The 13,601-nt window shown below is 50.3% G+C and overlaps 1 protein-coding gene across 2 annotated transcripts in view; it reads left to right on the forward strand.

Annotated features, from left to right (window-relative positions):
* Positions 1-4,292: 4,292 nt before the first annotated feature.
* TCF7L1 (transcription factor 7 like 1) overlaps positions 4,293-13,601 on the forward strand; it is a 172,409-nt gene continuing 163,100 nt past the window's right edge. The window contains exons 1-3 of one of the 2 annotated variants that reach the window (XM_084766551.1): positions 4,293-4,787; positions 4,876-4,939; positions 5,167-5,294. In XM_084766551.1, coding sequence (XP_084622677.1) covers positions 4,545-4,787; positions 4,876-4,939; positions 5,167-5,294 — 435 coding nt within the window. In that variant the 5' untranslated portion in view covers positions 4,293-4,544. The remainder of the gene's footprint in view (positions 4,788-4,875; positions 4,940-5,166; positions 5,295-13,601) is intronic. The other variant, XM_084766552.1, reaches the window with a different exon arrangement.

Raw genomic sequence — 13,601 nt, forward strand, 5'->3', positions numbered from 1 at the left:
CTGGCTTAGTAGAATGGTCTCTAAATGCCATTACAGGGCTCCAGTGTGCCCCCAGATAATAGGCGTTAGCGAGGTGCGGTCCGAAGTAAGAGTGACAATAGCCCCAGAAGCTAGTAAAACGCTCACTGGAACCCTCAGAGCCTTGTTTGTTTGTTTGTTTTTTCTAGACAGGGTCTCTCTGCCCTGGACTCACTTTGTACACCAGGCTGGCCTTGAACTCGTAGTAATCTACCTGCCTCTGCCTCCTGCATCACCACACCTGGCTCATCAAGTCATTCTTCCTTTTCTTTAGTCCTTTTTCTATCCCCTCCCTTCCCCTCCCCTCCCTTCCCCTCCCCTCCCCTCCCTTCCCCTCCCCTCCCTTCCCCTCCCCTCCCCTCCCCTCCCCTCCCCTCCCTTCCCCTCCCCTCCCCTCCCCTCCCTTCCCCCTCAGCAGTGCTGGGGATTGAACCCAGGACCCCATATGCCTCGCAGGCTTTCGACCATCGAGGTAACATCTTATTTCCCATCCCGTGTGTGTTCAGTAAAGCTGATGTTGTACTTCTACAACAGTAGATTGCTGTTCTCTCACAACAACGCCTTTTTCTCTTTAGACCACCGAGTTTGTGGTGACTTATTACAGTAACCACAGAGAACTAATATAACGAGCTTCTCATACGCTTACACAGCACAGGAAAAATCTTTTAATTAAAAACACAGGACAAAAACGTCTACAAAATACCCTGTAATACCACACGAGGGGGTTGCAGACGATCTCACTCAGCATCTGGAGACCCTCTGAGCAGGTTGTGGAGGTGACACGGACAGGCTGCACATAAGCGAGCGGCAGCCACCAGACTGACTCAGGCACTGGCCTTCTCTTAGCTCAGTGCTCAGCGCCTAGCCCTCAGCCATCACTGCAACTGTCATGCCTCTGTCACCTAATTTTTTGTTTTGTTTTCTAAGACAGGGTTTCTCTGTGTAGCCCTGGCTCTCCTGGAACTCACTCTGTAGACCAGGCTGGCCTCAGATTAACAGAGATCTACCTGCCTCTGCCTCCCCTCCCGGGTTTTGGGATTAAGGGCACAAGCCACCATACCCAGCTTTAAAAAATAATTTTTTTTAAAGATTTATTTGTAGGGAGGAATGGGAGGATACGAGTGATGGGATGGCAAATGAGTTGTAATCTGAATAAATTAATAATATTTTTAAAAAAGAAAAAAATGATTAACTCAGAAAAAAAGATTTATTTGTTTATTAAGTTTACAGTGTTTTGCCTACATGTACCCCTGCATGACAGAAGAAGGCACCAGATCACATTATACATGGCTGTGAGCCACCATGTGGTTGTTGGGAATTGAACTCATGACCTCTGGAAGAGCAGATGTTACTCTTAACCATAGAGCTATCTCTCCAGCCCCTAAAATTTTTTTTTAAATTATAATTTATTCACATTACATCCAGATTGTATCTTCCTGTTCCCACCCTCCCCACCCCTCCGATCTATTCCCCTCCCCTAGACCTCTGACTGGCGGAGTCCCCCACCATCTGACCACAGTCCACCAGGTCTCATCCGGACAGTCTGCATCCCTTGCCTCTGTATCCCCACAGGGCCTCTCCTCCAAGGGGGAGTGATCAAATCCTGGGCACCAGAGTTCATGTCAGAGGCACTCCCTGAACAGAACAGCAACAGCTCAGACTTTAAGGTCAGTGGTTAATAAATGGGGCCTCGTGAAACTGAAAAGCTTCTGTAAGGCTAAGGACACTGTCAGCAGAACAAAATGACAGCCTATAGACTGGGAAGAGATCTTCACCAACCCTACATCCAACAAAGGGCTAATCTCCAAAATATAGAAAGAATTTAAGAAATTAAACACCGCCAAGCCAAATAACTCAATTTAAAAATGGGGTACAGAGCTAAACAGAGAGTTCTCAACAGAGGAATATCAATGGCTAAGAATCACTTAAAGAAATGCTCAAAGTCCTTAGTCATCAGGGAAATGCAAATCAGAATGACCCTGAGATTCCGTCTTACAGCCATCAGAATGATGAAGATCAAAAACTCAGATGACAGCACATGCTGATGAGGATGTGGAGAAAGGGGAACACTCCTCCATTGCTGGTGGGAGTGCAAACACGTACAACCACTTTGGAAATTAACCCGGCGCTTTCTCAGAAAATTGGGAATAGTGCTACCTCAAGTCCCAGCTATTCCACTCCTGGGCACATACCCGAAAGATGCTCCACCATACAACAAGGACATTTGCTCAACTATGTTATTAGCAGCCTTATTCTTAATAGCCAGAATCTAGAAACAACATAGATGTCCCTCAACTGAACAATGGATAAAGAAACTGTGATGCATTTACACAATGGAATACGGCTCAGCTTTCAGAAACAAGGAAATCTTGAAATTTGCAGACAAATGGATGGAACTAGAAAAGATGATGCTGAGTGAGGTAACCCAGACCCAGAGAGACACGCATGGTATATACTCACTGAAAAGTGGATATTAGACCAACATGGATGTCTCCTGACAGACTCCACTCAGCAGGGCGTGGGGACAGATACTGGGACTGGCAACCGGACTCCGGAGGAAGGGCTGCAAGTTGTATGTATGGAAGACATGGTGGATGGAAAGCGGGGGAGGGTTGTCAGGAGCTCCGCAAGGAGACTGTCAAGGCTGACGGATCTGGACCTACGGCGCCTGCACAGACTGATACACCAGCCAAGGACAGCGCAAACAGAGGACCTGGGCCGCCTGTTCAGGAGCAGCCGATGCACAGTTCACTCTCCACACGGTACCCAGCTTTAAGCTGTGTTTAAAACATTTTAAAAAACAGTCTTATACCGACTTCTAGACTAATTTTTAAACGTACATAGTCACCATTAGTTCACCATTGCAGATGATTCCAAGTGGCTTTACCTCCTTCCACTTTTCCTAGCTAACTGAAGATGTGTGAGGTTTTCTAATCCTTTGGGGACTTGAACGCAGGACCTCCCGAATGCTAACTACACGCTCTACCGCTGCGCTACATCTTCATCTTATAAGAAAACCGGTCCTTACATGTGAGTGAATGAGCGCACACGAGCTAGAGGAGAAGTGGAAGGGAGCCGGGTCTCCATTTCCACCATGTGGGCACCAGGCAGGGAACTTGGGGCCTGATGGCAAGGACCTTTACCTGCTGAGCCATCATGCCAGTCCGGAAACGCGCTCTCAAGGCTGCTCTTTATCTGTGAAGCTGGTTAGGTAATTTGGTTATTATGATCCTTGTTAGCAATCCCTTCTGGCTGGGTGTGGTGGTGCACACCTTTATTATTATTATTATTATTATTATTATTATTATTATTATTATCATCATCATCATCATCATTAATTTTCGAGATGGGGTTTCTCTGTGTAGCCTTGGCTGTCCTGGACTCGCTTTGTAGACCAGGCTGGCCTCGAACGGGCGCACACCTTTAATCCCAGCACTCAGGAGGCAGAGGCAGGCGGAACTTTCTGGTCTACCACAGCAAGTACCGGACAGCCGAGGCTACATAGAGAAACCCTGTTTCGAAAACCAAATAAAACAAAACAAAAAGCAACCCAACCAATCAATCAACCAAAAACTCCCTTCTGAATCCAAGACCTCTTTTCCAGGGTGACCATCAGTTTCAGTAGTGCCTTACTGAGGACATAATAAAAAACACAGTTTGGGCCTAGGAATGCGTTAGGACACCATAGGAAAGGGACGGAAGGCCGCTCAGCTTGTTTCGAAGTGTCACAAACTTCTTTGGCTTTACGCACCGCAGCGGGCTGGTGGGATCCTGCACTCTGCGAAACCGCAGGCGGAGTGGTTGAGATCGGCGGACCTGCGAGTCCTTAGCTTTCCCGCAGGGGGCAGTGCCGCCTGCCAGTGCGGTGGGAGAGGAGTGGGAACGCGCGCGGAGTTCTGGGGGTTGTTCGCAAAGAAAGTTAGGGGATGCGAAGGAGTGCGGGCCAGACTCTTGGGCTTTGCGGGAGAGTGTGAGAAGGACCTCCCAGGGCAGCTCTGGGGTTCAACAGAGAGGATCTGGATAAGTTTGATGGGTAGGGAGGTTGCACGAGGAGGGGAGGTGCAGTCCCCGGAAGGTGCAAGCGAGCAGAACGCGAGTGTGAATGCAAGTGTGCGTGCGCGCGCTGCTGTTCTCCCGGTTCCGTGAGGCGCGGGTGTCAGCTTGCAGCCGGGGCTCCTCCCTCCGGCCCCCCTGCCCCGCCGGGCGGTCCCTCCCTCCTTCCCCATCGCCCCTCCCCGGCGGGCCAGGCGCTGGGACGCCCCGGCCGAACAGGCGGCGGCGTTGGCGGCGGCTAGTTGGGGGAGCCCTAGGCTCCGTGCTGCGGGACGATCGGGAGCCGAGTGTGTCTCTTGTCCCGGCTGGGCGGTGCTGGGCCCGCTTCCCACAGAGCCACGCCCTGTCAAAACTTTGTCGCTGCAGCGGCCAAACGATCGGAGCCCGGCCAGCGAGCGGGAGGGAGGGGCTCCGGGCCGGGCCAGGCAGGGCGCGGGGCTCGAAGCGCAGCGGCCCCGGCCCGTGGCCCCACCATGCCCCAGCTCGGTGGTGGCCGCGGTGGCGGCGCCGGCGGGGGAGGCGGTGGCTCCGGAGCCGGGGCAACCAGCGGAGGGGACGACCTCGGAGCGAACGACGAGCTGATCCCCTTCCAGGACGAGGGGGGCGAAGAGCAAGAGCCGAGCAGCGACAGCGCTTCGGCGCAGCGGGACCTGGATGAGGTCAAGTCGTCCCTGGTAAACGAATCGGAGAATCAGAGCAGCAGCTCGGACTCAGAGGTAAAGGGATTCCTAGGGTCAGTCAGCCCCTGGGGGACCCGGGTCCCGCTCCCGCTCACCCGCCCTCGCCTTTGTGTCTCCTCCATAGGCGGAGAGGCGCCCGCAGCCCGCCCGGGACGCTTTCCAGAAGCCGCGCGACTATTTCGCTGAAGGTACGTGCCTTCTCCGCCGCTCTCCACTCTCCGGCCGGCAGCGATTGGCTTTACGGGTACCCCATGGCCCGGGTGGCGGAACCCCTGCTTTCCAAAATCCCATCGCCGCAGCAGCTACTCTGGGGCTCATCAAGGGGCGCTCGGGTTCCAGATTTCCCGCCGGAGTTCCAGATCGCTGCGCTGTTTGGGGGACCCCTGACCTCACTCTACTTTGGTTTTGTCCACAGTGAGGAGGCCCCAGGACGGAGCTTTCTTTAAGGGACCTGCGTACCCTGGGTACCCCTTCCTGATGATTCCAGACCTGAGCAGCCCGTACCTCTCCAACGGACCCCTGTCTCCTGGTGGAGCGCGCACCGTAAGTGTCAGTCCCGCTGTGCCGGGACGGGTGGGCGCCGGGCCCGGCGGGATGCGCCCCCGGGCTCTGCCGTGGTGTGGGGGATGGGGCGTCCTGCGCCGATCCTGGGCAGAACTTGTTTGCGGAGTTAAACTCCCCTGTGGCGGCCTAGTATGAGACTGCACTGGCCAGTGCCGGGAGAAAGATCTTTTAACTTAAAGCTTTTGGGAGATCGTGGCCTGGTGGGTCCTTGTAGCCTCCCAAATCCCTTGCTTCTTCCGAAGGAAAACTTGGATTTGTGCCTGCTTTTGGAAGTGGCATGGGGGTTGGGAAGGGGTCTCGCTTTCCTTCCTGGAGATCGGTCAGCTTTCCCTTTGGCAAGGGGGTGAGTTGGGCAAGGGCCTGGAGGAGACTGGGTTGAGATGTTGTCCGCTGACCTCCGGGTTCCCTGGGCTGCTGTGAGTTGTACAAACTCTTTATTTTGTGTGGATTATTCACGGCCCGTGTCCCCACCCCCCATCCTCACACCAGGGCCTCAATTTTTCTGCAGAACTCTGGGTTTTAAACTCCTCTGAGATGGTTTGGAGGGAGACCCAAGGCATTCTTACTTGGCTTTTTCCCCCTTTTGTTGCCGGCTTTTCTCATTTAAAGCGAGCTCTGCGACACTTTAAACCTGTTAATGGGAGCGCATTGTGTGCTGTGTGCCTGGCATTTAGAGCGGTGATTAAGCAAATTGACCCGGCCCCAGACAATGTGCAAATGAGGGCGGATTCCTTCACCCCTCTCCAGCTCTAAGCTCCCGCCCCTCTCCCCGCGGAACGAGGGGTACAGTTCGGGGCTGGCAAGGCCTTCGAGCCGCTGCTCCACACCCAGGTTTTCCTGTGCGGATGCCAGTAGATCTTGAGTGCACACCTTCCTGCTGTGCGGTGGTTTGCGCATCGTCTCTGCCTCCTACGGAGCTTCCTAGAGTCAGCTGGTTTCTTCTCGGTACCGGGATATGGAGTGTCAACTCCTCAGGAGCGCATCCCCAGAGCGAACTAAGCTGGAGTAAAACTTTATCTTAAATGTGACTATAAGCAAGGGCTGCCAGGGAAGACCTGGTGCCGAATGTGCCGTTCGTACTGTCATTTCAGGACTCTTACTTGGTGGAGTGGGATGGCCTCCATATTCGTGTGCAGCGTGTGTGTGTGTGTGTGTGTGTGTGTGTGTGTGTGTGTGTGTTCACTGGTTAAGGATTGGGGAGGTTCTGATGAATGACAAGAGGCATAGAAACACACGCACACACACGCGGGCACACACACATGCCTCTTGCCTTTACTTTGGGATGGAGGAAGACCCCCCCCCCCCCAAGCTTTGGGCCTGCAATACTTCAGGGCACCTCAAGAAGTCCTTTTAAAAAGTGTATGTTGACCTAGGCCTTTGCTTTTGCATTTTCAAGGTGAAGATATGTGCAAATGTTGGCACTCCCCAACACACCCCAGCTTTCCTTCTCCTGCCTGCATGTGCAGGGAGTTCCCATATCTTTGTGTGTTTGAGTTAAGCCACTTTCGTCCCGTTGTTTCTATTGTATCTTTAGGAGCCACTAATGCCCCTGCACCAGCTCAAATCAGGTCCTAGGAAGTTAAACGCCATCAGAAACTACCTCTTAACTGGAGATTTCCTCTGGGCACCTTGCTTTTACATGTACATATGTATGTATGTATGTATGTATGTTTGCGTGTATGTATGTATGTATGTATGTATGTATGTATGTATGTGTCTGCGCACATGGGTGTATCTGAGGCTCATGGCAGGGTACCTGTATGGAGGTCAGAAGACAGCCTTTGACAGTCAGTTGGATTCTCTCCTACCATGTGAGTTCCCATGATCCAACTCAGGACTCGGGTCCTCAGCCTTGGCTGGTCAGCGTCTGTACCCACAGAGCCGTCTTGCTGGCTGTCCACACCCCTCTGTCTTAGCCCACTGGCCTGGGGACTCTGATTGCCATCTCATGCCTGTATCTTATCCTGCTGATAAGTTGGCTTAAGAGAGTGAGGTCAGCTCCCTCGGTGTTTTGGTCTTCCTCACGTGCCTCGCTACTCAGTTGCAAAGGTCACTGATGGGGTAGGAAAGTTTCTTTTCCAGTTTGACTCTGTGCCTGTGCATCATGGCCAGGAGGCAAAGCAGGTTAGGACACATTAAACTCCTTGTTTGGATTATATGGCTGAAATTATTAGTTTCTTCATGTAATGGATATGATTTTCATGGGAGGTAAGGGGTCACCCAGACAAAGTTGGGTCCCTGCTGTTTCCCAGTGGAGTCAATAGTTGAGCGTTAACGCGGGAGCTGGTGGGTTGGAAGAAGATTCTTGGAATACGTTATTCAGTCTCTCGTCGGCTTCCTAGGTCTTGTTTCCTCCTCTAAGTTATGCGACTGTGAGCTTTGCTGTTTTAAGGCCTATAAGTATAAAAGTGGGCAAATCCCATTTCCCTCTGTTCTAATTTTCTGGAAATAAGCAAACCAAAAGCCAAGGTGGAGACTGGCTGCATCGTGTTTGAGTTATTTATGGCTCTTAGGCACTGCAGACAGGAGGCCTAAGCACTCGCCCACTGGCGTCTTTGCTGGCTGGACACAGGGAACTTGCCAGTCCTGCAGTCAGTCGGTGTGTCTTCCTGGGGCATCTCTGCTTTGTACTCTGGCTTGCTTGGCATGCTGGGAAATGGCCTCTTTCTGAGATGCTACAGGGGAGAGGCCACCTTACCCTGGGGTAAGGGACAAGTTTTGAGACAGGGTCTCAAAACATAGTCCAGGTTGGCCTTGAACTTGGATCCTCCTATGTTAGCCTCTTGCGTGCTAGGTTTACAGATGTGTCACCAAGAGCGCACTTCTCTTTCAAGGCCCTGGGGAACCTGAGGTTGTGGAGAAAGGAATAACTGCTACACTTTGTACTATTCCTAGTACTTGGAAACGTTATGAGACAAGGTCTCAACAGTGTAGTCCCGGCTTGCTAAACAGACCAGGCTGGTCCTCTTGGTGACATCACAGGCGTATGCCGCCATGCCTGATTATAGTGAATATACCTTCATTCTGGAGGAGACTTTGCAGGTTTACAGGAGCACATAGGTGATGCTGACTGCAATTTTGCTAAGGAAATGTAAATTAAGCCAAGCACAGGAGCACATCCTGCTAACCCCCAGAACACAAACGGACCAGCAGGAGAATCTCTGCGAATCTCTGCAAGGTTGAGGATAGCCTTGGCTACCTAGGAGGAGCCTGTGCCCAAAACAAAAGCAAAAGGAAGAGCCAAATGGACAGTGCTGGCTGTGGTTCTGCAAGATAGTTTCATGCTGACAGAGTACTTTGTGATCACAGTGTGGGTGCTGATCACCCTGGAAGGAGGCGTGTGTAGGGAGAGGTGCTCAGCGCAGCAGCACACGTTTAGGAGTCGCTATCCTGAGGTCAGGCTGTCCGGATGACTTCTGTATGGAACCGTCCTAGGCTTTCAGTGTGTGCTGACCTGTGAGTACGTTACAGTATGCTTCCTGAGGGCTGCAGACATCCTCAGCGTGCCACCTCCCCCACTCCTCCAGTCAAGCAGAAACCCCTAAGCGCAGAAGGAGGTTGTTTGTGGGAAATGTATATAACAACCAAGCAAAACCTTTTCTCTATTTTGAAAATTGATTCGTACACTTTGCTACATTTTATTTATTAATTTTTTTTCAGGTGGAGGCACATGTACCTTGTCAGGACAAAGTGGGAGTCAGTTCTCTCCTGTGGGGCCGGGGGAATCAAACTCGGGTCCCTAGGCTTGGTGGCAGGCGCTTTTATCTGCTGAGCCATCCAACCATCCTAAAACCCTATTTATTTTATTTTATTTTTTTATTTTATTTTTTTTGCAGATCAGTCTAAACATGCTGTTTTTGGTAAAATTCTTTTAAGTCATTTCATCTAAATATAACTTCTGTTCCATTTTTGCTAAATATAACTCTTGACTTTAATGAGGGCTTTTCTCAGAGTGAGCTTTTGGGAGTGCCCTGCCTGTGTTACTGAAGTTTTGGCATTTGGATTGCTTGGGGGTGACATTTGGTCTCAAGCTCTGAGGCGGGGCTTGAATCCTGTCAGTCTTTTCTCTGGGTAGGTGGATCTGGCAGGGAATATCTGAGTTGCTTTGTTATAATTTTAGAAACCTCTGGCTTAACCTCATTCCTCACGGAGCTCATTGCTGGGACTCCTCAAGGAGAAGGTGGTCTGATGCATCCATGCACACGCACACACGGACAGCATCCAGCCACATGCACCTATGCCCACACGTGTATGACTATTAACAGTATTTTGGCCCTAACAATAAATAACAGGATTGCAGTGTTTTGTTTATGCCTGTTTGTTTGTGTTTGTTTGTTTTTCCTGCATGTGTGTATGTGCAGAGCTCTGGAATCTCCTAGAACTGGAGTTACAGATGGCTATGAGCCACCACGTGGGTGCTGGGGACGGAACCCAGGTCCTCTTAAGAGCAGCCAGTGCTTCTAACCACTGAGCCGTCTCCACAGCCTATCAACCTGAAAAGTTAACCAACACAATTGTGAAATGAAAAAAAATCAGCCCACTGGAAACCTTCTGCAGTGAGAAGGTTGTACTCACAGTCCCACTGGGGATACTCAAGGTTTGCATGCTGAGAATTAATCTGTAAACTCTGTGACGTCGTCACCTGACGTGTGTGTTGAGTGCTTATCCTGGACAGTGCAAAGGGGCTGGGAGATAAGTTGCTTTAGGCCAGATCTCTTGCCTAAAAGATTCGAATCTTGAGTTAGGAAGCAGTAACGTTGGCACTTTACAAGGATGCAAGTGCTAAGAAGCAATTAAATCTGGAAAGGCGCTTTTTACAATAAGAAGTTTGGGGAAATTGGGCTTTGAGTTAGGATGTTTCACGGAAGGCCAGTGAAGGAGCTAACTTTAAACCAGTCCTTGGAACTCACTCTTTGTTGCTGCTGTTGGGGGTGGGGTGGGGGCAGGGTCTTGATACGTAGCTTTGGTTGGTCTAACACCAGCTACGTAACCCAGGCTGTCCTCAAACCCAAGCCTCTTGTTCTGCCTCGGCCTTCTGAGTGCTGCTGGGTTTTTCAGGCGTGTGCTACCATGACCTGCTTGTTTTAATTGAAAGTAATTCTTTTTTTTTTTTTTTTTTTTTTTGGTTTTTCGAGACAGGGTTTCTCTGTGTAGCCTTGGCTGTCCCAGACTCGCTTTGTAGACCAGGCTGGCCTCATACTCAGTGATCCGCCTGCCTCTGCCTCCCAAGTGCTGGGATTAAAGGCATGCGCCACCACGCCCGGCTTGAAAGTAATTCTTGTTAATTATAAAAAATGTAAGTAGCGGGGCGTGGTGGTGCATGACTTTAGTCCCAGCACTAGGGAGGCAGGGGCAGACGGATCGCTGCGTTCGAGGCCAGCCTGGTCTACAAAGTGAGCCTAGGACAGCCCAGGCTACACAGAGAAACCCTGTCTCGAAAAAACAAAACAGAACACATGTAAGTAGCCTCGACACGTTTACTTCTGATCTTCACTCCGGTCTTCAGACAGAAACTAGGGAGAGTAAAGACAAGGAGGTAGGATGTTTTGCTTGCTTGTATGTAGGTGTACCACATGCATGTCTGGTGCCCTGGGAGTTCAGAAGAGGGGCGTCGGATCTCTTGGGGCTAGAGTTACAGTTGTTTCTAAGCCATCATGTGTGTGCTGGGCATCCAACTCGAGTCCTCTGGAAGAGCAGCCAGTGCTCTGAGGTGCTGAGCCATCTCTCTGGTCCCACAACTCACTTTCTAACTAGGGTTACCTGAAAGATGATGGAAATCCAGGCTTGAGTCAACCCACTGAAGAAACTTGGCTATGGAAGAAGAGGGAGGGTCAGAGCCACAGTCTGCAGCCGACTGGACAAACCATGTTTGAGAGTCCCGGGACATGGCTCGTTCGTGGGGCGGTCTGCCAGGACGTAAGATGAGTGGAGGAGGAGAGGAGATGAGGACGTTGGCAGGGAGGCGAGCTTCCTCCTTCATCATGCGAGATGCTCTTTGTGAGCATCCTTGCAGTATTACAGACCAGCTCAAACTGAAGACGGATGTAGAAAGATGCAGAGGTGGCCTGGATACTCATCAAGTTGAGTCTTGTACTGCATGGCTGGATGGACTTTTCCAAAAAGATATTTCTTATTTTTAAATACATGTGTGTGCAGATGAATGCAGGTGCTCACAGTGGTCGGAAGTGTCAGCCCCTCCCATAGCTAGAGCTGCAGAAGGTTGGGGAGGTCGGGAACAGCCCAGCCCAGGTGCTGGGAATAAAAACTTGTCCTCTGCAAGTGCTCTTAACCTTAGAGCCATTGCCTCCTACTCCCCCGCTTCTTTTTCCCCTGAGACAGGGTTTTCCTGTGTAGCCTTGGTGTCCTAGACTCACTTTGTAGACCAGGCTGGCCTCGAACTCAGTGATCCGCCTTCCCCTGCCTCCCGAGAGCTGGGATTAAAGGCGTGCGCCACCATGCCCAGCTCATTGCCCCTTTTTATACTCGGTAAAACCAAAGGAGTGTTTGCCGCAGGGAAGAGAGGGTCCTGGAATTCACTAAGCTTTTTTTTCTTTAAAAAATATTTTATTAGCCGGGCGCGGTGGCGCACGCCTTTAATCCCAGCACTCGGGAGGCAGAGGCAGGCGGATCTCTGTGAGTTCGAGGCCAGCCTGGTCTACAAAGCGAGTCTAGGACAGCCAGGGCTACACAGAGAGACCCTGTCTCAAAAAACCAAAAAAAAAAAAAAATTTTATTTAGGAGCTGGAGAGATGGCTCAGTGGTTAAGAGCACTGGCTGCTCTTCCGGTTGACCCAGGTTCAGTCCCTAGCACCCACACGGGCAGCTCACAACTGTCTGTAACTCCAAATGATACCCTCACATAGATACATATGCAGGGAAAATGAAATAAAATAAATAAATTGGAATAAAATAAATAATAAAATAAATGAAATAAAAATATTTATCATTATTATTATTATTCCACGCAGTGCTGCAAATCAATCTGTGGATTTTTTTTCTAAAGTAAAGTGAAAACCCTCTGCTATTTGCTCTGAAAATTTTAAAAATTATTCTGCACTCCAGGGGGGTGGGGTGTGCAGGGCCAGGGCAGAGGTAGGCAGATCACTGTGAGTTTGAGGCCAACCTGGTCTACAAAATTAGTCCAGGACGGCCAAGGATACAGAGAAACCCTGTCTTGGGGGGAAAAATTATTCTGTGTGTGCATGAGGTGTGAAAAGTGGAAAATGCCCCAATGTCTAAATGAAAGACAGACGGAAGACAACTTTGTGTAGTTGGTTCTCTTCTTCCATTTTTTTTTTTTTTAAAGGTTTTCAAGACAAGGTCTCTCTTTTGTAGCTTTGGCTGTCCTGGACTCACTTTGTAGACCGGGCTGGCTTCGAACTCACAGAGATCCATCTGTCGGGATTAAAGGGGTGCATCACCATTCTCGGCCTCTTCCACCTTTACACGGGTTCCTGGGCTTGAACTCAGATTGTCTGCCTTCGGGGCAAGCACCTTTGCTTCCTGTGTCACCTAACAGGCCCCCACAGCTGACCTTCTGGCCCTCTTTCGTCTACCTCCCGGATGTTGGGATTACAGATGTGTACTAGCTTCCAGGCCTGGTCTGTTTCGTGCTGGGATGAACCCAAGGCCTCATGCACACTGGGCCCACACTTAAACTAGATCAGGCTTAGGGATAATTGCAGTGTGTTCACTTTCCAAAACCTTGCCTGTGGCTGTGAGAGAGACATGAAGGGAGGGAAAGAGACGCTGGTGTCTGCCCAGGAACCATCTTCCCAGACGCTGATTGTCTTCCTATGATGCATCAACCAACGTAAAGATATCTTTTGTTGCTTTACCTGATAGTTTTAAGATTATAGAGACCAGCCTGCCTCTGCCTGCTAAGTATTGGATTAAAGGCAAATGCCATCATGCCTAGCTTCAGACTCTTTTTATTTTTTACTTTATGTGTATCTGTACACCACGTATGTGCAGTGCCCGTAGAGGTCAGAAGAAAGCATCAGGTCTCCTGGGACTGGAGTTACAGATGGTTGTGGGTGTGGATGCTGGGAATTGAACCCTGGTCCTGGACAAGAGCAGCCAGATCTCTCCAGTCACTCCAAATCCTGCCTTCAAAACAAACAAACAACAAACAAATGCCACAAACCACTTCATTGCTAGCAAATGTGTAACAAAGGGCTGTTCTTGAAAGGGTGTAAACAGTCTCACTCTATTTGGACAGCACTTGGCAACGGCTACTAAAATCTCAATGTTTTTCATAGTTTTCTGACCCCTAGGAAGTGGGCC

Source organism: Acomys minous (genome assembly GCF_964271855.1).
Source record: "Acomys minous genome assembly, chromosome: 17".
In the NCBI taxonomy this organism is placed as follows: Eukaryota; Metazoa; Chordata; class Mammalia; order Rodentia; family Muridae; genus Acomys; species Acomys minous.